Source organism: Rissa tridactyla, chromosome Z (assembly GCF_028500815.1).
Source record: "Rissa tridactyla isolate bRisTri1 chromosome Z, bRisTri1.patW.cur.20221130, whole genome shotgun sequence".
Taxonomy (NCBI): Eukaryota; Metazoa; Chordata; class Aves; order Charadriiformes; family Laridae; genus Rissa; species Rissa tridactyla.
Window position 1 is genome coordinate 26,051,546 of NC_071497.1, and position 24,007 is coordinate 26,075,552.

At 38.8% G+C, this 24,007-nt stretch overlaps 1 protein-coding gene across 2 annotated transcripts in view; it reads left to right on the forward strand.

The window, feature by feature from the left end:
* The window catches only part of EFNA5 (ephrin A5), a 209,895-nt gene extending 189,403 nt beyond the window's left edge, over positions 1–20,492 (forward strand). The window contains exons 3-5 of one of the 2 annotated variants that reach the window (XM_054185124.1): positions 10,602–10,667; positions 11,059–11,139; positions 16,213–20,492. In XM_054185124.1, the coding sequence (XP_054041099.1) occupies positions 10,602–10,667; positions 11,059–11,139; positions 16,213–16,334 (269 nt within the window). In that variant the 3' untranslated portion in view covers positions 16,335–20,492. The remainder of the gene's footprint in view (positions 1–10,601; positions 10,668–11,058; positions 11,140–16,212) is intronic. The other variant, XM_054185125.1, reaches the window with a different exon arrangement.
* Positions 20,493–24,007: the final 3,515 nt, after the last annotated feature.

The following is a 24,007-nucleotide window of genomic DNA, read 5'->3' on the forward strand; positions in this document are numbered from 1 at the left end:
ATGTCAAATTCCTGACAAGGCAGAAGTTCTTGATGAGGCTGAGGCTATTCTCACATACAGGTTGGCTTTTTTGAAATACAGATTTCAAAGCACGAGTGCAACCTGTGGCACTGAACACAAACTAGTCAAGTGAAAGAAAAAAGCAGAGATCTAGAAGTTTAAATAAAACTTCTATCACCTGATACACTGGACAAATTTTGGTTAAAGAGAAAACTTCAGCCTGATGTAATCCATAATTTTTCATAGTAAAGCTGACAAATTGAAGGGTTAAGGAAACCCTTCTTAAGAACTGAAGAAAAAATTCTGACTGGTATGGTGGAGTGATTGAAGGTTCAATAGTCCCTCTGCAGGACTTGAGCAAACTGGGAATTCACCTGATAAAGATGTACTGTCATTATTATAGTTCTGGCATCTGTTACTGTGTTCGTTTTCTACTCGGTCATGGCCTGGGACACTGCCGTAGTAGGTGTAACAAAACAGAAGGTCTCTGCCCTGAGAATCTTTACTTGTCAGAATCAGAACTTGAGTTACAGTGGATTGTCGTGTGTTTTACAAACTTTAGCTTTTCAATTTCATATCTGGTTTCCATCCTGCACAAATTTGGATTTATCTGTGTAAGCGCATACAGGCGTTTTTTGTGAAGGCTGTGCCAAGGTGCTATTAGAACTGTGCCAAGAGAAAAAGCCCTTCAGAAATCTTTGGAGCAATGGTATTCTCTCTAAGCAGTGTGTTTGCAAACTTTGGGTGTGCATGTGCACTCAAACACATTCAAACTCACATTATTTTTACTGTTTGCCTTCATTTTAAATAACAACAAAATATAACCCTCAGTCTGTGCTTGTTTTCTAAATTTCCCCTGTCCTAAGGCAGCTTCTTGAAGATCTTTTCCTGCCTTTACATCTTCTCCCTCCTCCACAAGACATAAACAAGATATTTTGTTGCTTTGCTTGGGTGAGTCAGCAGAAGCAACTTTTTGTGTCTATGTACATGTCACACTCCTAGCACAATACAACATTTATAATTACTTCTGTATTTTTATAAACTGACAGAATTTTCAAGCATAGCATAGGAAGCTAGAAATGTTTCTAAATATTTTAAAAGTAGTGGCAAGCCCATGAAGATGGAGGAGAATGGAATGCTTCTCTATGCTTTAATTATAGTGTCAGCAGTGGTAAAGCTAGACATGGATAATATGAAGTCCATTAAAATATATGAGGTTTAGTAACATGATACAATACCCACAAATTCCATGTGGGTGAACATGTTGCTTTAAAGATCAAAAAGAGAAGGTCATTACTAACAAGACTATAATGTCTCTTCAAAGGATTTACTTATGTCTAGTTCTTAGAGATGGAAATTAGCAAAATGGATAGCCTGCTTGAAGAAAAACATTTTATTTCTAGTGATACCAAGGGAAAATCAAAGTACAAAAGTGCTTATGAAAAGTATGAGGAGGATATATTTTTCTTTAAGTGCTCTATTTGATAGTATTAACTTGTTTTATTAGCAATTTACTCTAATACAGTCTTAATGTTGTACAATAACTGTATTTGGTTTTGTTAATGCCACTGAAAACAGTAATGAGATCTGAGGTTTTTATTTCATTCTAGTTAATAAGTGTTGGTTTTTTGCAATAGAAAAGTATGACATCAGTCATTTGTATTGTGCTAGTGCAGAAATGTTAGCCCTTATTTTATGGTATGTAATACAGTTTGCATTTATGAAAGAGAAACCTGCATATATGAGAGAAAGCCTGCAGATATTTCATGTGTGAGCAACTATATGATCTACTCATCTATACCTCCTTATATTTCACATGAGTTTACATACAACAAGAAGTCCATTCAAAGTAGCATATGCCTTTCATGTATTTGCAGCTAAGCTTTGTCTGTTCTTTAATGAGAAGAAACACCATAGAGGCAAGACTGATTCTCTGGGAAGCTCAGGCTGCAGTTAGATGACAGCTTTGCACTGGTTCATAAACAAACGTAACTGTTCTTTCTTTTATGGAAAAAAAAAAAAAGGTCTTTGCAAAGAACAGCTGAACTTGGTTCTCGTCTTGGTTGAGGGCTTGGTTCATAGGAGCAGCTCAGACAGGGTTGTTTTTTTTCTGCAGCTGAAATGTCTGCTTTGTTTTCTCCTGAAGGTGTGAAGGGTACAGGCTGCCCTGCACCGAGGTGATTTTGTGTTTTCCTGAACTCAACTGGACTTGGCAACTTGGGAGGACAGATGATAACAGTATGACTGTAATAAACCTTTGGACTGGATCCAAAAGCGATGCTGTCTGCCTCGTGTGAGCCCTCAGCAGCTGCTCACCTCTGGAGGTGCCCAGCGCCGTGAAGGACTGGGCTTTGGGATGCTTTGGTGTTCTGCACTAAAAAAGTCTGACTCCAGTACACCAGCCAGGCCAACAACAGAGAGGTCTTGTCATTAAATCATCCTCCAGAGCAGATAAACCGTGCTAAGAGGAAATAGTGGACAAATGGCTTAATTAAACTCGAAGTCCATGTTTTACATCTATTATCATAAACAATTTGTTTTTGTTTTATATGACTTTGGTATGAAACCTACTTTCAATCCATGCAGACTTCAACCAGATGTATAAACTGGAGTGGATTAGAAACTGCAAGAAAAATTATATTCTTCCTGGCTGAGCATTTGCAATGGGACGGTTAATTCAGCATTAACTGCTAATGCAGAAACAGTAACTGTGTATTACTTTCTTCCAAGAGCTCTCACTAAAATAGCATTTGTCTGGCAAGTCATTTCCATTTACTAGGCTATTTTTAGGGGATCTGTGAAATAGAGTCACTTGTGAGATAGGCCATAGTAATCTAGTGTTTTTGCACAGTGCAAAGCTAATGAAAACTAGATATAAGACATTAGGAAATAAAAGCGGTATTTCACAATCAGCTGCTTGTGCACACAGCTTTTATCAAGTCTTTTTCTCCGTTGCTGTGCAGTTTGTGACACCTATTTTGCATGAAGTACAGAATGTAAGTCTGTGTACATGTGTAGGCACGTATGTACACACACACAGAGATGAGTACAGAAATACGATATGATTGTTTTTACCTTCACTTCATACAGATATAGTTGAACATGCCAGAGTAAAGCAAAATATGCATTTGCATTAAGAGCCTTTTAATACTGTGGAGTTTAAAACGTCATTTGGAAATACTAGTACCCATAGTACTTTGCCTGTATTGAGGCACAGGCAGTATTAGCTGTGACCTTGCATCTGTTTCTTTGATTGTTTATTTATTTATTTTACTTGTTAGATATATTTTTCTTAATTTTCAAGTGGTGTCGGCAGTCCTAGATGAGGTGGTTTTCCAGACGAGATTCTCTCTCTTTCTGTTGGCTTGAGATTTCTGAGACTTTAACTTGGTGAGTAATTTCTTTTGGTGATGTCATCGCGGTGATGACTAAATACAGCGAGATGGTAGACTCGGCAATAGCAAAGGTACAAATAAGTCTAGGCACTTTTTTTTTAGGTTTTTTTTTTTTTTTACTGAGGTAAGCGTGCCTAATTATTAGGTATGAAAAATGAGTAAGTCATTCGATATTTTAATTCGCTCAAAATGGAGTTGTGTTTATGCTACCAAGACAAAACTTTTGCTGATATGTTGGAATGAGAGAGCAGACATGCAAAGACTCTGTTTTAAACTAAACTCAAGTATTGGTGAAAGCTGGGATTTCCATAGGACCAGTATTTATCTACTTTTAATTTTTTGTTTTAACACTTAAAAGGAAAAAATGAAAGGTAGATCCTTTCAGGTGGCTTCTTTTTTGATTAATAATTTTGAAGACCCCTTTGCTGTCCTTAGATAGGGGTCTTACTTCATGTAAGGAGTGTTTTATTAATTCATTAAATTCTACCTGACTTTTTCAGTTGTACTCTTTATGCTAATTTGTAACTTTTTTCAATCTAAACTGTGAGAAGAATATTAATAACTAATTCTGCATTTACCTTGCTAATTTGCATACATTTGTGTTGTATGGTAAATCACATGAAAACCTACAGGGGAAAGGCTCAGCTCTTCCAACAACTAATAGGCTATTTTTTCTTTTGACTTGCACAAATTGAGAAATATTGCCTGTGGCAAACATAATGGAAAACTGCATTTTTAATGCTCTCACACATACTCATTTCTTTACAAAGAAAGAAGCAGATGACTGTTCTTAAAAATAAAACTTTCTAAAGCTCTGTAGCTGACACAGGATATTGGATGCTAAAACAGTTCAGGTTGGTGGAATTATGTTTTGCAGGTTGTATAACGTTACCTGGATATTGGATTTGACTAATGGGAGTGGTATTGTTCCTGAAAGGGCTAAAGGCAAATCTCAGCTATAAATATTTTCTCCTGAAAAGATTGTCTTTAACTTACAGGACCAAGAGAGTGGAAGGACTGTGTAAACATGAGTTTCTGATTTGCAACACGTTGCGCCCTGCGTATGGGGTTGCTGCAGGTTCTCTCTTTGTGGTGTTTCTCCAAGTGATTACAGAAGTTACACATGCAACCCATTTGACTGGGCAATAAGTGTTAGGTGTTTATTCCAGCTCTATGCATGTGCCATCTCGATTTAGTGTGCCTGGGAGAATTAATTCTCTATTGGCTTCCCAGTCTGAACCAATACTTCTGTTCAGTGCTTATGGTTGGGGTGCACTTGCCAGTGCCAGAATTTGTGTAACACACAAAGGGTGCAGGTAGTAGTATATCTGCAATGAACTGAAGTGAGATCTTGGTGTGATTTCTCAGACCCTGTTTGCTGGACATCTTAGAAGAGAGCAGAAGAAAACATTCATCGCAGTTTTCAAAAAAATAGTGAGAACAGACTTGTCTCCACAGTGTTTCGTGAACACTACTTTATAATCCTTCAGAGAATACTCCAAGTGAACTGGTAATAGAAACTTGAAATACAAAATAGTAAGAGAATTATCATCTGCAGAGTATCTGCAGTATGTTATACCAGGACCATGAGGAGACATGGTGGTGGGTGGTGGGTTTCTGCATAAGGAAAGGATGCTTCTTTACCGTTGTCCCCCTGCTCTGAAACAAAGGTGCCGTCTGAGTGACTTAGATAAACGGAGTGCTATTTGTACAGTGAACGGTTCTGGTTTTGCTGTCTAATAGGGCTCACAGTGGATTTTGCCTTGAATATGAAATATATTTGTAGCGCTAAATGACGATTTGAATTGCATTTGTGATTTTTTTTTTCTATATCGGAACTTGCGTTTTAGGAAACAATGCTGTGATTAGAAAGCTAAGAATGAGTGAGGAGGCAAGCAGAGAAAACCACTGATTACATGTGAATAACAATAAATAGGATGGTGGAGACCATTTTTATATGTGGCATCCCAATAACTTGCTCTTAGGTTAGAAACTGAGCCTCAGTTGCCAGCCAAACTGCTGCCTGTCTCAGGAAAGGAAATACTTAATTACGGCTTTTGTCACATGGCTAGCAGGTCCTGATAACCAAGTTACTTTTGAAATTTTAATACCTTTTATTTTTTGTACATATACTTTTTAATTAGCTTACTTTGTAGGTTGATCGGCCCATATTTTGATGACTCCTTTAAGTAGTCTTTGGGATTTAACATAGTAAATTCAACTGGTTGGGGAAGAAAAACTTGCATCGTTTGCTGTGTATGTTACTTTTCATTCTCTATCCGTGGCTTCCTGCAGTCATTGAAGAACTCTGCTAAGCCTTATCAGGCTGAGGAAGGACCTAACCTGTTATTTATATCTAATATATTAATAATGTACCATGTGTTTTCTAGCAGAGGACTGCTTAGGAGCGGGATGAAGGGAGCTGGATTATTATTTTTTTTCAATATTTAAATATAGCTAGCAAATACTGAAATATTTATGGTTTGGCTCATAGGAGGAGGAGGAGAGAATGATTTTTTTTTTACTCTCTTTCCTTTCCTTACAGGGTATAAAAATGGTAACCAGAAATGTTCAGAGAAGAGAAATTTTCTCATCTAATTTGTCTTTATGGGCCATTTTTGGATCCAGCTTGGATCTAGTCCTATGTGCAGTGCTTCATTGCATTTTATTTTTTTTTCTAGTTCAACTAATGGAGATGGAATTTTCGTCTCAAGAATACAGAGATCATGACTTGAATTTCTTCTGAATTGTGGAATTTTCCTATTAAAAAAAAATTAAGAGACCAAACCAGTTATTTTTATAAACATGGAGGTGTTTTCATATGTCTTGTGATTTCAGAGGGATTTTAGTGTGCGCTTCTAACCCCAAGTCTTTGTGTAACCAACCAAACAAAATATGTTGTTAAAAAGAGAGACCCAGGAGATTGTTATGAAGTTGCTGGTAAAGGTGAGGTAGGGCAGGGGGAAGAGTGAAGTATCATAGGAATTGTAATGAAACATAGGAACTAGCACCACTGCAGAGTTCCTCTTCTGTTTTTCATTGTAATTCTTCCTGACACAAACTAAACCAGTCAGACCTTTTCTATTCTAATATCATTCATGGCAAACAGAGGATATAACCTCTTTTACTTCATATAAGGGGTCTTTTTTTCAAAGGTTTCTTTTTGTTGTTCAGCAAGCTTTCAATTGCCTTTTTTTTTTCCTTGGGAATTTCAGCTTTTGAAATGGAAAGTGTTGCTTGGGACAGGTTCCATTAGCATCAGAGGCTTCCTGCTCTCAGAACTGGCCTCTATTTTATAGCTAATATCACCTTTAAAATGGGCGAATAGAAAAGCCTTATACCAAAGCCTTAGGGGCTCACCTGGTTTTGTGCAGAACAGAGAATGAAATTTCTCTTTGTACCACCTAGAAAGGACATTTTTTCCTGTATTATAGCTAATTTCAGTGGAATGTAGCAACAACAGCAATAGTTTGCCTGGGAAGCAACTTTAACAGATCCCAACTGACGAAGAGCAGTTCTCTTTCTCCTTTCCAGAGTTCACCAGATTTGCTCTCTTGCAAGCGTGCAAGAGAATGTTGGGGAGTTTGCCAGACTCTGCTGCTTTGGAAACCCACCTTTCCTGGAAAGTAACACACCTGTAAAACCACTGAACTTCCTTCTGCTAACACTTTGCTCTTTCCTAGCCCTAGGTCCTGAAGCTAAGACTTGTATTTCTCCAGTTGCAGTCAGTTTGATAGGAGATTTTTGATTCAACCTGATCACAGAATTTTTTCATGTAAGCCTCAGCTTGTAGGTCCTAGCTGCAGAATTACTTCTGCGGCAGAAAAAGCATATTTAGCATTTATTCTTAGTAAATGTTAATATGTGCCATTTATTCTTTTACTATGTTGCCTTGGTCATTTAGTGTTTCTTTGCAGCTGTTAGTTAAGTGCTGTCAACCATGTCACCCTGACTTGGAGTTTTGTCCTCTTCAGCAAGAGTTTGCCATTAAAGCTACTTTAATGAAGGAAAAAAAGGACTTCAACTTGAGTTCAGCTTTGAAGCATTAACTTACAAAAAAAACCCCCAGATTTAATGAGTAGAAGTAATCTGTAGTAGAGAGCAAGTGTGGTGTGCCTAATATTCAGAGAAAAAATATCTGGAGCTTGTTGCTGAAAGAGGGGAAAAAAGAAATCCCAGTTGTTGCCATCATATCCTGGACATCTTAATTCAACAGGTAGAGTTTTCATAGGATACTAGTGAAAATATTGCAGAATAAAGAAGACAGAGAAGAGAACAAACTGCCAAACTTTCTTCAATGTGTGTGAGAGGAAGACAGATGATGTGAGCCAACCTGACTCTTCCCTGTGGGTGATACAGGTCTTAAGGCAAAAAACTGCAACTGGTCAGTGGTTTTTCTTTTAAGATGAAAAAGGGAAGGGAGAAGGAGGGAGAAGAAGAAAGAAAGGGAAAAAAAAAAATTATTGCAGTCATCCAACTTGCTACATAGTTCTTAATTTCTCAGGAAGGCCAAAGAGCAACCTCTTTCGTTGTATCCCTTCATCACCTTAGTCTTGGTTGTTGAGGCAGATGGGAGACTGGAACAGTATGTCACTTGATTATTGTTTTTTTATTCATTATTATTTCTTCTGAAGCAGTAAAACACTAATTGAAGAGGAAGCTTTCTGGGTTTACTGCAAACATTGACAGTACATAATTTGCCTGGAAAGGAAAAAGGCACTTTTTCATACTTATCGCTGAAACTGCATCAGTTTGTGTGATGATGATTTAAATGCAACTGCTATGGCTGCAGTAGGATTGCAGTTCATGATATAGTCTATAGTTGCAAACACCACACTGCTGGAAAAAAAAGACTTAAGCAGGGAATGGGTTTTAATATTTTTCTCCAAAGAACATGGCCAGTCACTAGCTGTTGTTTGCTCTTAAATGTGTGCAAATATTGCGTAGCTCTGTACACTTCATATGCACAAAGGATTAATTTTCTGTTTTTTCCAGACAGAATATTATTAGCTCCTAGCTATCCTAGCTAGTCAGTGGTATCGTAGTTAGTCACTGACTAACAGAGTATTGTAATAAACATCAGTGAGCAAAATGTGCTTATTTTTGGACGTAAGCAACAGCATGTAAGCATCAAAGCTAAAAATTGCCTATAAATAAATGTATGTCATGATCCACTTCTGAAATGATTTCTGAGCAGGAAAAATCCGTTAGTTCTAAAATTACTGTAGGGACTCTATTTTGGCTAACGTTGGAAATACTATTTTCACCTTTATGCTGGTAATGTGGTAATGACTATGGAATTCTTATCTTTTGAGAAATCCACAAGTGTCTGTTTAGTCTGAGCAAAGCATTTAGCCAGTTGCATATATTCAATGAGGGCCACAGAAAGGACACAATTTCCTGAATATAACCACAGAGTGCAAATATTGTGCCCTAAATAACACACCAGTTACTGGAAATGTCAGTAGAGGGAGTTTTTCTGACTTTGATTTAGTAAGAGCCTATGGCAAAGCCAGCTGTTAACACTTCTTAAGTGCTTGTCATTGAGAAGGGGAGAGCATCATTTCTACACACTTTTGTCTTTTGATTAAAAGAGGGAAACAATTTTTCAAGGACTTCCCAACAGGTGCAGAACCACAGCATTAGCTGTATTGGACTCTTTACTTTGCTCCTTTTTTGTGTTTGTACTGAATTTGCTAGTTCCTCTTGGTAAGTTCTTCCAGGAAAAAGATGATGCCTGCTTGGAAACACATCATCAAAGACTAAGGGAATTTATTTCATGTTAGTTGAGGAGCCTTTCAAATGTGAGCTTAGCATGAAGACAAAGAGTGTGCATTCATATGTTTGTGTATAAATCATTTTAGTTATTTGTCACAAACGGGGACAGAAGTAATAAAACTGGATGAAACAGTTGATAAACAGAACAAACTAACATCTTCCCAGCCCAATCATCCTTTTAAAATCAAGACAGCTTCCAATAGTTGCTATTTTCTGCAAAAGGCAACTTGTTCTGCCCTGGTATGTAGCTTTTTGAATGATGGGGGAGACGATGCAATGAAATAAAAATTACTTTGCAGTGCTTCGGTCAATATTTTTCAGCTCTAGCTTTTGAGGGTTTTTGCAAGGGCAAAAATAAATGTGTGTGTGAATGGTCTTTCACAAGTGAAAATCTGCATGCCCAAGTCAAGTTGCTTAGTTGCCAGAATGCATGTTGAACTGCAGGCCGGTGTGCAATTTCAAAATTGCAGACATTTATGAAAGATACCAGTGTGTTCAGATTGGCCGACAATACACTAGGAAGTCTGGTCTGTGGTGAGAGGCAGGTGTATTTCCCTATGATCGTGTATTTTGAGGCAAGAGCACTTCTAGAAAGGAAGTTTTCACAGCAGCACTTGTTCCTGGGAAATAAGTAGGTGCTGACACTAGGCTTATGTGCATGATCTTTTGCATTAGTGCTAGACATGTTGTTTCCACTTACTTTTTTTTTCTCCTAATACAGTAAGTACTCTTAAAATGAAATACTTTGAATGGGAAATGATGAGGGAGGGCAGAAAGGAGGAGTAAGCGGTTTTTGGTTTTTTTAGTCGTGTAACATGGGGAATCATGTTTTGACTGATGCAAGATAAGTATTTTCTCAGCAAAGGTGGATGTGCTGGAGCATATGGAGGCTGACTTTGCTGTAAAATTTAATGCTGTGCATTTCTGCTTTTGTGGGAGTATATACATAGCCCTATTTTTAGCATTGTCACCTTCAGTGTCATTTTGTTTCTTCATCTGTTTTGGGGTTGCTGAGGCCTATGGCCTAGCATTTCAAGACTGGCTTTTCTCTAAATGATCTTAATTACTCTGAAGTGTAATTTTTCAGAGTAGACACCTGCATTACAGCAGAAACCATATGAAGCAACCTCTTGAGAAAACGGTGTGGAAAGGTGAAAGGAGATAATGAAACATTGAAAATACCATGTGCTTCGCTTCTTCCATGTAAAATAATCAAAAAAGGGTTTAGAATAAAATCTGCAGTTCTTTCCCTGCTTTTGCATGATCAAGCTACTTTGTACACTTGAAGTCCTTAGAAGCAGAAGCTGAAATGTGTCCAGCCCTTCAGACGAAGGGAAGATAAAGGATATTTTATTTTAGCACAAAAGATGATTTGCATTTTCACTCTCTTACTCTTCCACTTGTCTTTTCCTTCTTCCCCATGTACAGCTTCTGCGATCCCAGATAACGGAAGGAGATCCTGTCTAAAGCTTAAGGTCTTTGTGCGGCCAGCAAGTAAGTTCTTCAGATTAAGCTTTCAAGGGTGGCTTTGTAGCGCATGCTTTACTGTGTGGTCTAGTAAACAGCGGTAAATCTTTTGGGTTTTTTTTACTGTTAAATCTTGTGTATCTGTTCTGTACAGCAACATTTGTGTTATGATTTTCATCGTATTTTCTTGTCATTTTTCATAAAGCTTTAATTACATGGCAGTTGCTAACTTGTTGTTTCTTAAACTGTTGTACAAATGGAAGACTATACTGGCATTTGGACAAGTGCCACAGATTTTAAATATAAATATGCTTAATTATATAGTAAATAGAGAGAAAAAAAAGAGAAAAAAAGGAAAGTGGGGAGTTCAAGGGTGTCTCACTAACATATTTGGCTGTTATCTCTATTTTTATTATAGACAGCTGTATGAAAACTATAGGTGTTCATGATCGTGTTTTCGATGTTAACGACAAAGTAGAAAATTCATTAGAACCAGCAGGTTAGTATGCTTAGAGAATCTCTTTTAACAAATGCGTGTGTCCCTCTGGTGCTTCAGTACTTTTTTTCCTCTTCTCTCTGCATGCTTTGCATGGTACAACTGCTCTGCTTTTGCACATTTCTAGCAGTGCTAATATCACTTATGGTATATTTCCTATATCCTTATTTAATGCAGGGGAGGAAAAATGTTGCTTTATTTGCTTTTTGGGTGATGTGGTTTAATAAAATATGCTGTGTGCCAGTGTAAAATTTTCACCAGTATTCTGAAGTCACTGGCCCATCCAAGCCAAACACCCAGCATGTTGGCAAAACACTCTATTTACTAAATGGGCCCAAAGTTTTAGAAATAAAGTCAATGGGCACACTTCATTTATTATGTGGTTTCAGAAGACTTTCAGAAAAGCAGAACCACTTCTTGTTTAATGCTGGTGCATGACACAGGCATGCAACTGCCAGTGTTTAAGAAAGAAATTAGTCCTTTAAAATTATATACATTTGTATTTCGTTAGGCAATGTATCATTTTTACATATGTGCACACACTCTGATATGTATAAATTCCTCTCCTCTTTTTATTGAAGCAGATTTAAGTTTTGGTGGGGTTTTCTGTCTTTTTTTGCAAAACACTGCCTTAAGAATAAGAATAATGCTTGCTATGATAAAGCCCCTCATCTGCCCAGGGCAAAGTTATGTTAACCTTCACCATCAGTCAAGCGGATGTGTCTCTGTGTAGAAAGTGCACGCGTATTGTTCGTATGGCTCAGGTTTATGACAGATAGAAGCATGTTTACTTCTAGGGGTGTGAGTAATCCCGCCAGCTTCAGTGGGATGGCTCATGACATTAAAATTAAGTGGATATCTAGGAAAAGTATTTGCAATAGCAGTATTACCTACACAATGTATAGTACCTACACACTGCTCACACGTGGTTGTATTCAAGCATCAATAATTAAAATATACAGTTAAATAACCAAATTATACCAGAAGAGAATTACACACATACCATTTAGTACATACCCTAAGGACCAGATTACCAAGATCTTTTTTTTCTTTTTTTTTTTTGTTACTCTTATGCTATTTGACAAAGACTTGCCCTTTGATATGAAGCAACATACCATTTTTTTTGCTCTTTGTTATTTGCAGTTCATTTAAATAAAAGTAATTATTTATACATAATTATAAATAAGGCTTTCACATGTTATCCAGTTTGAATGATTTACCTACGGATACACAACAGATTTTATTATTTTTCTTTAAGAGGACTTTCAGAACTCTCCTAAAAATTCTGGTTTTGAGAATCAAAAATGTTCTCTAAGCAAATCTAAATGCAAGGAGAGTGCATTTTCATTAGCTACATTTGTACCTTTATTAACAGCATTCTTCCAGAGAAGACATTAGGATGATCTTTTGCTACCTCTAGGTAGCCTATGAATCTAGGAACTCAATGCACTTCTTTATGCTAATTAATGTGTGTTTCTCCTGTTACTGGTTTGCAAAAGAGATCATCTAAGCAATAAATGCCTCATTTTAGTGAACTTGCTGAGCATTCTTTTCCAGCAGTGCTGTTCACTTCCCATTGAATGGCTATACCTAACTAGCACCATCACAAAAGCATATCATTAGAAAGCAGCAGGCAAACCAGGGAACCAAAATCGTACAAAGAACATCCTGCAGTCTAAGAAGAAACGCTGTTTGTGTTATCAGGAGGAAATAATAGCTTTAACGAGAAGGTTTGGTACTGAAAAGTTCCCACTCCTGACATCAGTGTATATTTGCATTATTATTTGGACCAGTCACCATTAGATAGTCATTCCCCGATCTGCCGACTGCTGTCATGCTTTTCTGTTATTAGTCTGTTAGACTTGCCGCTGCCTGGGTGGATCTTACTGCATGTGATCTGTGTGGTGTACTAATTTACCTGCCTCTGACGTGCATCTTCTGCTTCTTTGCTCTCCCCTAGCCTGCCACTGTCTTCTTCCACAGTAGACAGAAGAATTGGGAGGCAGGAGGATCATGTTCAGCAGATTACTTGCTCTCACATTTCTTTCAAAAATCAGCATTTGTGTGACTTTTGAACCCTTATAATTTCACTGGTTTTGTTCAGGAATTTGTAGGAAACTGGTCTAGAGAGATCCCACTTGTTTCAGAAGTGGTGAAAGAAATTGACCCTATTCCTGTCCTCCCCTTCTCTTCCTCCTTAATAATAAAAATTAAAAGTCCCTAAACAAAAATGGCAGCTGTGCATATCTGGAAAACTTATACCTGAAGCATATGATATAAAGCTATGTGATCTGGAAAATTCATGGCTGTCAAAGTAGTTTTTTCTAATTACTGCTGGTGTTCCCAGTCTTTAGCAATGACCTTACAGATTTTACTCAGGAATTTTGTCCTCTTCATCACTTGCCTTCGGTGTTTAAAATAAAAGAAATCCTTTTCCCCTAGCATTAAAGATTGTGCAGTGTTATAACTCTGCACCTCCAAGGAAAATCATATTTGTAAAGTGATTTTGAGAACCACAGATGAATCGTGCTCTAACTATATGAGTGCAGAAACCTTGGGACTGCATTGACAGAAAACCCAGATGGTTTCTTGAAAGGAACCCCTTAATGTTACATGAAAATTAATTCTTGTGAAGGATGGCTTTATAAAAATGACATCATAGAAGATCTCCATATTTTTCATCTAAGAGAAGTAATCTTTTTAGTTTAGGGCTTTTTTGTTGAGGGTTTTTAGCAGTAGCCAGCGTTCCAGTCATGGCAGTATCTGATAGTCAAAGAGAATGAGGATTTATTACTGCTCTACTCTAGTTCTGCCCTATTGTGTTTTAGTGCTGACTCACGGATGTAATTAGGACAAAACTGTTGACATTCAGTGTTGCAAATTCAGACTTATTTGCAATTCTATTGATGATGCAAGAGGTAGAAGGTAGTGCACATCATTCTCCTCTGTAGTTTTAGTTCATCAGCAGTGAGTAAACATTTCCAAATCGGGAAGAGCTGACTAAATATATGAAGGACGTAGTGGTGACAGTTAGAACAGGAATATTTTTTCCCTGTAACTTCTTAGAGTATGATTTGATTGTGAAGCTGCTCTTGCGAAGTACTTTATTCTCATTGCAGTGTCACCAAAGTACAAGAGTGTAACTAACTCAGAACCATAGAATCAGAATGGTTCAGGTTGGAAGAGACCTTAAAGATCATCTAGTTCCAACCCCCCTGCCCTGGAAGCGGAATATGAAACAGCTTTTGGTACTGACAGCCACTGGAACTGGAACTTTTCAGTAGCCAGCATTCACTGAAATTTTCAGATTCCTTCGGAATAATTCTTGAGGAAAAATATTAAGGCCTTGTTCAGGGCCAGAGTGCCTGGGAGGGTCTCCCTGACATACATGGTAAGGAGCTGTAACCAAAGTCATTCCGACCCATCTTTCCCACTGACATCAGTAGGACTTTGATCTGATGGTATCCCTTTCTTATTAATGTGAACTTATTTATGGCTGATCAGTGCTTGCTTTTCATACTCTTGCCTTGGGCATCACCTCTTGATAAGCCTGAAGCGATTGTAGCATCATTTAGTGCTAGACAAAAATGTGAAAAATTGCTAATCCAGTTTACTGTGCCTCTTGCTGTGTAACCAAACTGGGCCTGAAGAGCCTATTAACCTAAATTATGCTAAGTGCTCTACCTGCATGTGTGCTGGGTGTCAAGGGTATGAAGGGAAGGGAGCTTGTTTCCAGCTAAAGCCAAGTAACGTGAAAGGCTCCACGCTGGAGAGGCGTGGTGATCCCAGTGTCCTGACTCCTGTTTCCCTTAGTGCCTTTAATTGGAATTGCACAGCTCTCACCCAGTTTAATCCTGGCAGTGCAATTTGTTGAGATGGGAGCTACGAGACAGATACATCATAGATATGTCGACATTTCTCATAAAATGGGGGAGCTTATTACACCAAGTAGTGAGATACTATTAATTTTCCTGGAAACTTAGGCACTCTAAAATAACTTAGGAATACACTTTGAGGCCACTTCACACTTCCTAAAAAGGTTTATCTTATTTCATTCATTTAGTACTAAGAAAATTCAAACCCAGAGCTCACTTTTTATGTCAAGCCTCAGACAGATTACTTCTAAAATATCCAAATTAGATAGATGGGGATATGGAGGGCTTTCCAGAGAAAAATACCACACCTATAAGAACACTGAAGTTGAATTTGACTTTACCTACCTTTTTGTATGTTGCAAGCTGTGGCTTTAAGGCTGATCTTAGTTTATAAAAACTAAACAGGGCTTTTTTTGGTATCATAAATTTATTATTTGCTACTGTGTTCTCTCCTGCCACTAATGCATAAGCATATTTTCCCATCTCAGCCGGTTCTTTTTTTCATTAGTTTTAGCAGCCGTATATGTAAATCTGTATTTTGTGTACCATAAAAGGTAGCCTGTTACCTGTGAGGTTTTCCAGATGGAGTGTATATTCTATAAAATTGGAGATTGTCATGTGTTAGCCTTTAAAATTCTTTTTCAAGAAAGGGAGGTTGGTCTTATATCCCCTGCGCATCTCCAGATGTGGTATACTTCAGTGGGAATTTTTGCGTGGAAGTGGAATATATGCTTGGGCTTACAGGCTGTCATTTCAAATCCAGAAGCCAAAATCTGTAACTCAGTAAGGGGATTAACTGTGAAATTAATTCTGAGCACGTGCAACTCTTCTTCAAGCCCTTTTGAAAATCAGGTGTTTTTATTTAGCTGCCTCCCTATTGACATTGCTATCTAATGAGCCATCCAAAGCTAGAGCTACAGTGTTTTATTAGAAGAGGAATCTTTCATTCCTCAATCTGCTGAAATCAGACTTACTTTCTGCTCCTCTGGTCTTCAGTGGGAGTTTTGCCAGTAAGAAATGCAGGACTTGGCCCCAAGTTGGTTACATAATGAGGTATTACACGCTTGTGAAAGTCAATGACAGCACAAGGTTCATTGCCCTATTTCATAAAGGCACTGAAATCTACTTACAGTTGTCGGCTCAGTGAGAGTTTATTAAGGATGCAAAATCTCATTGGAATGTATGCTTTCTGTTTGAACAGATGATACCGTACATGAGTCAGCCGAGCCATCCCGTGGTGAGAACGCGGCACAGACACCAAGGATACCCAGCCGGCTTTTGGCAACTCTATTGTTCCTCCTGGCAATGCTTTTGATATTATAGCACAGTATGCTCCGGCAACCTGTCGCAGAAAATATCAGGGTCTTGGAACATCAAAGATCCACCTAACTGCTCATCCCAGGAAAGGGACTTTATTGTTTTTGCAGATGTCAAATTGTTATTTTTCCCTTTTCCCTTTTCTTCTCCCTTTTAGCCTGAACTCAGCAAAACTTTGAAGGGGATAACTAGCTTCAGCACCCATCCCTACCTACCCTGTGACTTTCTTAACCCCTCCATATAAATAAAAGGACTCCAAATGAAAATGCCAAACTATAATAGTGACACTAGTGATTCTTATTTTCCTCTGCATTCTCCTTTAAGAAGTCACCTCTGTTAGCTCACTGTGTCATCTGTATGTGGACAAGGAAGAACAGTGGCAGATGCAGTCAGTGAAGGATAAGGAAAGTGAGTGAAAGCCTGGGAGAGTTTTTCTCTCTGATACAATATTTATGCCTTCTCGTTCAGCACTGTAAGATGATCATGCAAGGCATCGTGTCACCATGTCAGGACTGGAGGGGAAATATTAAGAGTAGATAAAATATAACACCATTTCCTTCAGGAGTTTCTAAATGAACAGGCTCCTGAAAGGGAAAGACGATGTTTCTTATAGGACTGTCTTGAAACATGTTTGACAGCAAAATTTGTGCTCATGAGTAGACGTGCTGTCTTTGGTGAGAGGAGGAAGTTAGTATTTAGGAATGTTAGCACACAGCAGGCAAGGTCAGATTTAGGAAACTTCACTGGGGGTGTGAGTGCCTCTGTTATTTCGTTTTAAGGGGATAATGCACACCGGATTATTTTATTTTAAAACAAATCACCGTGGTGCTACAATTTTTTTCTTGAAATGCAGAGGCACTTTTGAGAATAAAGTGACCTTCCCCAGCGCTGACTTAGTAGCGGATAGCCTTGGATGCTGCTCTGGGTGTCAATACATGCTAAGAGAGGACATCAGTGGCCAGAGGAAACATGTTTGGGACACAGGATCTCCAGTGTGCTCTTGATTTGTCTCTCCTGCAAGTTCCTCAACCATGGGAATAAACCACATGTAGAAGAAACCAGGACAGCCTAGTAGCATTGTTTGGTGGCGGGAAAGAAAAGAAGTGTGAAATATGAATTCAAGTGTTGATTTTTAATCTTTTCCCCTTCCAGCACAGTTTGAAGAGTAGAGGAAACGTGTTTATCAGCCGGAGATAAACTAGATGGGCTCCCAAAGACTTAACAAAATATTTTTTTAAAAATCCACTAGAATAGAAAATACATTATTTAGATATACTTTATGCTGAGAGTGAGTATATATGCTTGTCCTATTTAAACATGTGAGAGAAGTGGTAACCCTTGATGCAATTAGGAAATGGGACTGTCTTGTTTGATGGGATTAGGAGTGACCCTGTTTAAGGAATCTGAGCCTTGGCTAAGTAGAACTTTAAAAAGTCATTTGCCAGGAAGTGCACACCTTGGGGTATTTTTTGGCTAGGCTGCCATGAAATTTGGACTGCTAAGCATAATCAGGGAAATATCAGACCAAGACTGAAACAGAGCTTTTCTAACAAAAACTGTGATAATTATGTTAAATGCGAAACAAAACCTGGAGCGTATTCAAGCAAAACAAGGGTTTTCTATATGAATCGTGAAGAGGAAGTCTGAGTGATACCATTAATGGATGGGACTTCGTGGGATTGATTGTTTTTCCTGAAGAAAAGCTTTCCAGAAGTTGAAGCAGCCCGCCATTCAAAAAAAGGAGGAAAGGGGGAAATAAATTTAAGATGTAGGGGGAGGTTTATGCATGCTAAACTGTGATCTGGGCTTGCCTGATATCCTACAACACAGTCATTAATGCAGGGCCTGTGCTTACAGAAGGAATGTAGGAAATTTCCTCTGGCGTGAAGTGCACACAATAAAGATACGCAGTCTAAACAGTGAGGGAAGTCGTCATCTCATTACAGGCTATCTGGTACTTTGCTCTCTTTAATGTGGATGTGCTTGGTAGACACACTAATACTTCCTGGTGGTAGGAATTAAAAAGCTTTGGATGAGGTGAGCTTAATCAAAACGCACCTTATCAAATGGACTATTAACCAGAGTACAGATAATATTGCATGATAGGTAACCATATTAAAATGATTCATAGCAATTGCAGGCAGTCATACCAGTAGCGCCAATTTAATGTAGAAATGGTGACTTCATTTTTTATCCTTTGTCTCTGAATGATGTCGGAGTTCAAGACGTACATTTATCCATGGCAAAGGATTTTTCACTAGTGTTACTCCTGGTGAAATTCACCCCTTCGTTTTATCACAGAGTAGACGAGGAACAACACGAGTGACGCAGCTGCGAGGCAGGTCCCTGTGCTGCCTGGCATGGCATGGCTGGGAGCGTACCAGACACTCTCCAGTTTGATACTCGGTGGCATCAGGCAATCCCAGTCATACCAAGTACGTAAGTGCTGATGGGCTTCATGTTGCGTTGCAAATCTCTGGACGCTTTAAATGCAGGTGTTGGTGCAAATGCAGGAGATGTCTTCTCCTTTCCCCTTTATCTGCCCCAGCGCGAATCTGAGGGACCGATTCTCCCTCAGCCTAGGTGGGTGGCTTGCTTACCCCCATGACCTGCATTCCTGGATGCCAAGTGCACTGCAATGTGAAGCAGGGAAAATAGGGATCAGTCAGTTTAGTGGATACTGTGTATCCTTTAATAGACAAGGTAACATTTCGTGTTAGTTTAGAATATTGTTTTGTACTGTACTTACTTGGATGGCGAAGGAAAGACAAGTAAAGCTATGTTCTTTAAATTCTGTATTATTAGCAACCTCTGTTGTATATAGTGTTTGATAATAAAGTATTAATTTGATTCTTATGTCTTTTGTAAGTGAGAACAATAGACTTTCAGGATATTAAAATCATGCGTTGATTACAAGACAGAGCTTTGAAGCATCAAGTGTGATCATGGCTGAGAACTGAGAGACAAGTGGCCATGACACTGCAGCATACAGGACTCATCTTTGAAAATCGTTCATCTATTGCAAGACTTCACAATGTCAAGACCTGGAACAACATGACTTTTGATGATCAATGTTTTGTCCTCAGTGTTTAAAGGTCTGATGTTGGAGCCCTGTGGTTTCTGTGTTAGTTTTTGTTCTTTTGTATCATGTTTGTTTCTAAAAAGGCTTTGGGGATATAACAGCTCTTCTGTTGTTTTATTTGTTTGTTTCTTTTTTCTTTATTTTTTTTTGTTCCTGTTTTCCTTCTGGTTTTGTTTCCATTAATAGTTTTTTCCAGAAAGGATCTTGCCAGTGTCATGTGCGATATATGTATGTACTTGGTTCCAAAAAAACTAGAAAGACATTTGGGAGGTACTGAGAGTAGATGAGTAGATTGTTTCCTTTCCTATATAATTGTGGAAGGAAAATGGTTGTATTTGTACCTGTTGATTCCCAGCCCTAACCCTCAAAACTGAACTTCATCCATTGCCTTGTGAGAGCAATTGTTCAGTCACTTTCAGAGGCTTAGAGTGTTAACTCTTCCCCTCCTTTCATTACACTTGGATTTTGTAATCACCAGTTTTAATGTACAACCATCCGCACTTCTCTTCCCTCTTCCTGCCCTTCCTCCTCTCCCACCCTCCTCCTATTTTAATTTGGAGCTGTGAATGGGCAGATCTGTTTCTGGTCTGGCATCACTGCGTTTTTCCCATGCATTCGCCCTCGAGCTTCTCGGATGTGAGACAAATCTCCCTACAATAGGCTTGCTGCCATTGTCTGTACAGTTTAATAGATGCTGGCATGTTGGAGGTTACCCATGAGTCTGCGAAATCCGCTTTCCATGCTTACTCTTGACACCCCATTGAAGACACTCATTGTGTATGCATCTGGGTATGAAAGTCCAGCTCAGTGTGGTCCTGTGCTTGTACTGCCCTGCTTTGCAGTTTCTTTGCACTTATTCATTGAGTGCTGTTTTTGAAATGCTTACATTATATGAACTTAAAAGAAAATGTTAAAAAAAAAACACAACAAAACCCACCCAAAATCCCTGCCCTATAAGATCTGTATTTGTATATACACGTGTCCGTACAATTATACTTAAATAAAATTAAAGATTTTCATCATTTTAATTGGTTCTCTTAGGCTACATTTTTGTTCAATGAATTACGTCTTTATGTGGGGAACTATTTGTACCTACCTGACATATTTGTGGGCAATGGAAAGCAGTGAGGAGTGGGAAAGTGTGAAGAATGCAGTAGGCACAACGACTGACTATCTAGAGCTGTAACTACCACTATCCTGGCTGATCTAAAGTGTGGCTGCTCGGCTCTTCACTTTTTTTTTTTTTAATGTGTTCATAGCTCTTCCAAATACACAGGAGAGTAAAGAACTATGTCAACAAACTGCTGGAGCATTACATGGTTTCCATCATCTCTTCTGCCCTGCTCTGGGCCTCTCAAGCAGTCCTCCTTACTCCCCTGGGTAACAGGTGGTTGTATGGCGTAACTCCCGCTTCTTGAGGAACGGAGCCAGCCCCAGAGATGTGCAAACAGGGCAGCTGCACATGGTACCCCTCTACCCAGGATGCCCCTCAAGCTGACAAAGAGATGGGGTTGGAAATGGCTTTGAAATCTCAGCCATGTTTTTCTTTACAAAAGGAAGGAAAAGGGCTGAGAGCAGTGGGAGCCATGTAGATGGGAGAACTTGAGCAAGGGTGCCTCCCTAAGGGAAGAGGAAGAACGGGGAAGCAAGCAACTGGCTGGCTGTTTCTCCTCCTCCTTCCTTCCACCCCTGCCCCCAGAGGCTGATGTAGTGCCTCTAAAGATGCACAGGACTGGATTGGTGTTGGCTTGTATTTAGGTCTGAAATGGTTGTCTTTGGCAGGGCCTGCTCACTAATCATATGATAGGTTTAACCTGAGAATTTAGGTCATAGAAGGTGGGGGGCACACACTGAAACCTATAATACATGCTCTGTGCATTCAAAACTCAGCTGTAATTACACCATGTTACCATTAAACTCACTGAAAGCTTTTTATTACATTTAATTAGTTGACAGGGCAGCAAGTACTAATTATAACTTACTCTAACCTTCTTTACAAATGAGAAGTGACAGCTTTGTGAGAGGAGAAGTGTGTGTGAATATTTGATACAAAGAATTGATGCACCAGACTTTTTTCCTCTGTAGCTGTGATATTACAACCAGGGCAGGGTTATAAGTGACACATGTTCAGTATGTCTTAACATAATAGCCATGTCCAGAAAATATCCTGCAGTCTGACACACTTAATAGCCTTTGCTCAGAAGACACTCTGCTTTTGCTGAGAATGGTATTTGATTTCATTTTTCTGCATTATTGTGCACAATGGGCCTTTGTGCTCCCTCATCTTTCCTTCTGCAGAATAATTCTGCTCACAGAGTACCTCTGAGGGCATTCTTAGGAATATTCAGGCATGCATCATACCACTATGATATGGTTGTGTGCCAAAGTGGTTTTATTCATTCAAAACAAAGCTTTGATTTATGTAGGTTAGCGATGTGGTAACCAACTGGGATGGTTAAATTTTTTACAGGCTTTAACAGCACAGGATTGAAAAGTGCCTCTTTCTTTATAACTCTTATTTTTGTTAGCATTTGCCCTTACTGGGAAGTTTAGTTTAAAACATGATTTAACGCTGTATTACAGGTGTATGCCTGAGAGCCCAGATCAAGACTTAGTCTTCACTGTAAAGGCACTGTACAGACAGCTCTTGTACAAGTCAGCTATTTATGTTTGTTTGCTTTCAGCACCATTTCGATTTGCTGCTACAAATCAAAGCAAGCTGAAGTATCACCCATTTAAAATTTTTGTTAAAATTTTCTCCTAGACCACATTGAAGCTTTTAAAATGAAGTATTTGTTAGATGCAAAAATATCCTTTAAAGAAAATTCAAAATGTTCAAGTGACACTGCAAAAATGTTGAAGAGCTAAGCAGGTTTTTAGTTGGTTCTGTCCCTCCAGATAAATCTGTAGCTTACTGATACTGTCAATCATGTTTAGTTTGGAAGAATTCAAACCACAAGATAACTCCCGCAGCCACCAGCACATCTTGAAACATTCATTTTTCCTATGATGTTCTTCAAGCAAGTTCTCATGTCATTTGGTTACATAAGGAGGAATATAAATAAAAAAAATTGCAGGAGAACAAGCTAGATGTCTACTTGGAGGGAAAGAAGGAGAATTTTCTGTTTTACCTAGAACTTATGAAAGCATACACTGCATTCAAGATCAAGAATATAGAGTAATTTCTATATGCTTATCCACCTTGTAGTGTATCCCTGAAGTAAAGACAGGAAGGAAGGTACCTCTTTCTGTATATACAATCTTAAGTGCGTTGTTACACACAGCCGTCTTTCAGTTCTTATGTTCAAAGTGTGATATAGCTAAGTGCTATTTTGTGGGACACACTTGCCCACTTAGCAACATATATTTTCCAGTACTGATTTTAACATTTAAACGCATTTCTTTATCCACAGACAAAACTGCTGTTGGCAAAACTGAAGTTTTTGTCTGGATGGTATTTGTAAAAGGAAAGGTCAAGTGAATCGATAGGATACTGTAGGTATAAGCATCCTTCTGTTCCTTCTACTGCAGAGAACCAAGTGTGCCTTTTGTTCTCATGTACTGTAACTTGCAGTATCTCAACTAAAGGTTCAAATAACCACTGACCACCTAGTCCAAGAAGTTTAAGAGGCTTTCCTGAGGTGATGCTGAAGTTCTGATCCTTTTATACTTGGGTATTGGGAATAAATGCGGTGCTACATACTGCAAATGGCAAGCTGTGGTCCTGCAGTAACTGTCCTTGCCTGGGGAGGGTCAGAAGAATCTGGCCTTTGGCTGGGTGTGAATGCTTCAGTGGGAACTTGGCATGCTGTGCGTTACATAGCACTGCGTGTATCCCAGTGCTTCTGTGTGCTACAATGGGGATGGAGAAGGGGTGGGGAAGAAAGAGAGAGCTCATTCAGTCACAGGCGGCTAAGCAGCAGACTTGGAGCCAAGGAAATGGCTACTGGTGTAAACTGTCCATGAGTAAAAGTCTTCATTATTTGTTGAAATTCATAAAAACATTACATAGAAAACTTGCAAGGTGCCGGATTATGTTCTTTAAAAGTGGTTCTCTGGTCAAGTGCTATGCTCGTGGAAGTCAGGGATAGATTTACCATTCAATCAGGCCAACATTGATCAGTTTTGAAAACCCACTAGCATTTAAAAACATACACCTCACCCCTGCCATTCTAAAACAGGGAAAACTTGAAGTCTTGCACTTGGCAAGACTCCTTAAGGCTGTATCTGGAGCTGCTGCATGTGGAGCCAGCAGCTCAGGATTTTGAAGAACCCTTGTGAGAGGTCTCCCCTGATTTCTGAGCACTCTGTGTAGCGAGTATTTCAATAGTCATTTTTAAACTTGGTTTTGGGAGTAACTTTTTGTTGTTACTGGTTTATCTGTGCCATCCAAAATATCCTGAAGCTAAATCAGAAGTGCAGCACAGATCCTGCCCCCTGACTTTAAGGAGGCAGGATACAGCTACATTTCAATTTAGGATGACTGCAAAGAGAAGGATGGCTGCTCTGCCTTATAATGGGTTGAACAAGAGCGTGGATTATGTTAATGGTTAGGCATTAAATGTGAGGCAAAGCCGGATGAACCCATGCAGTGATG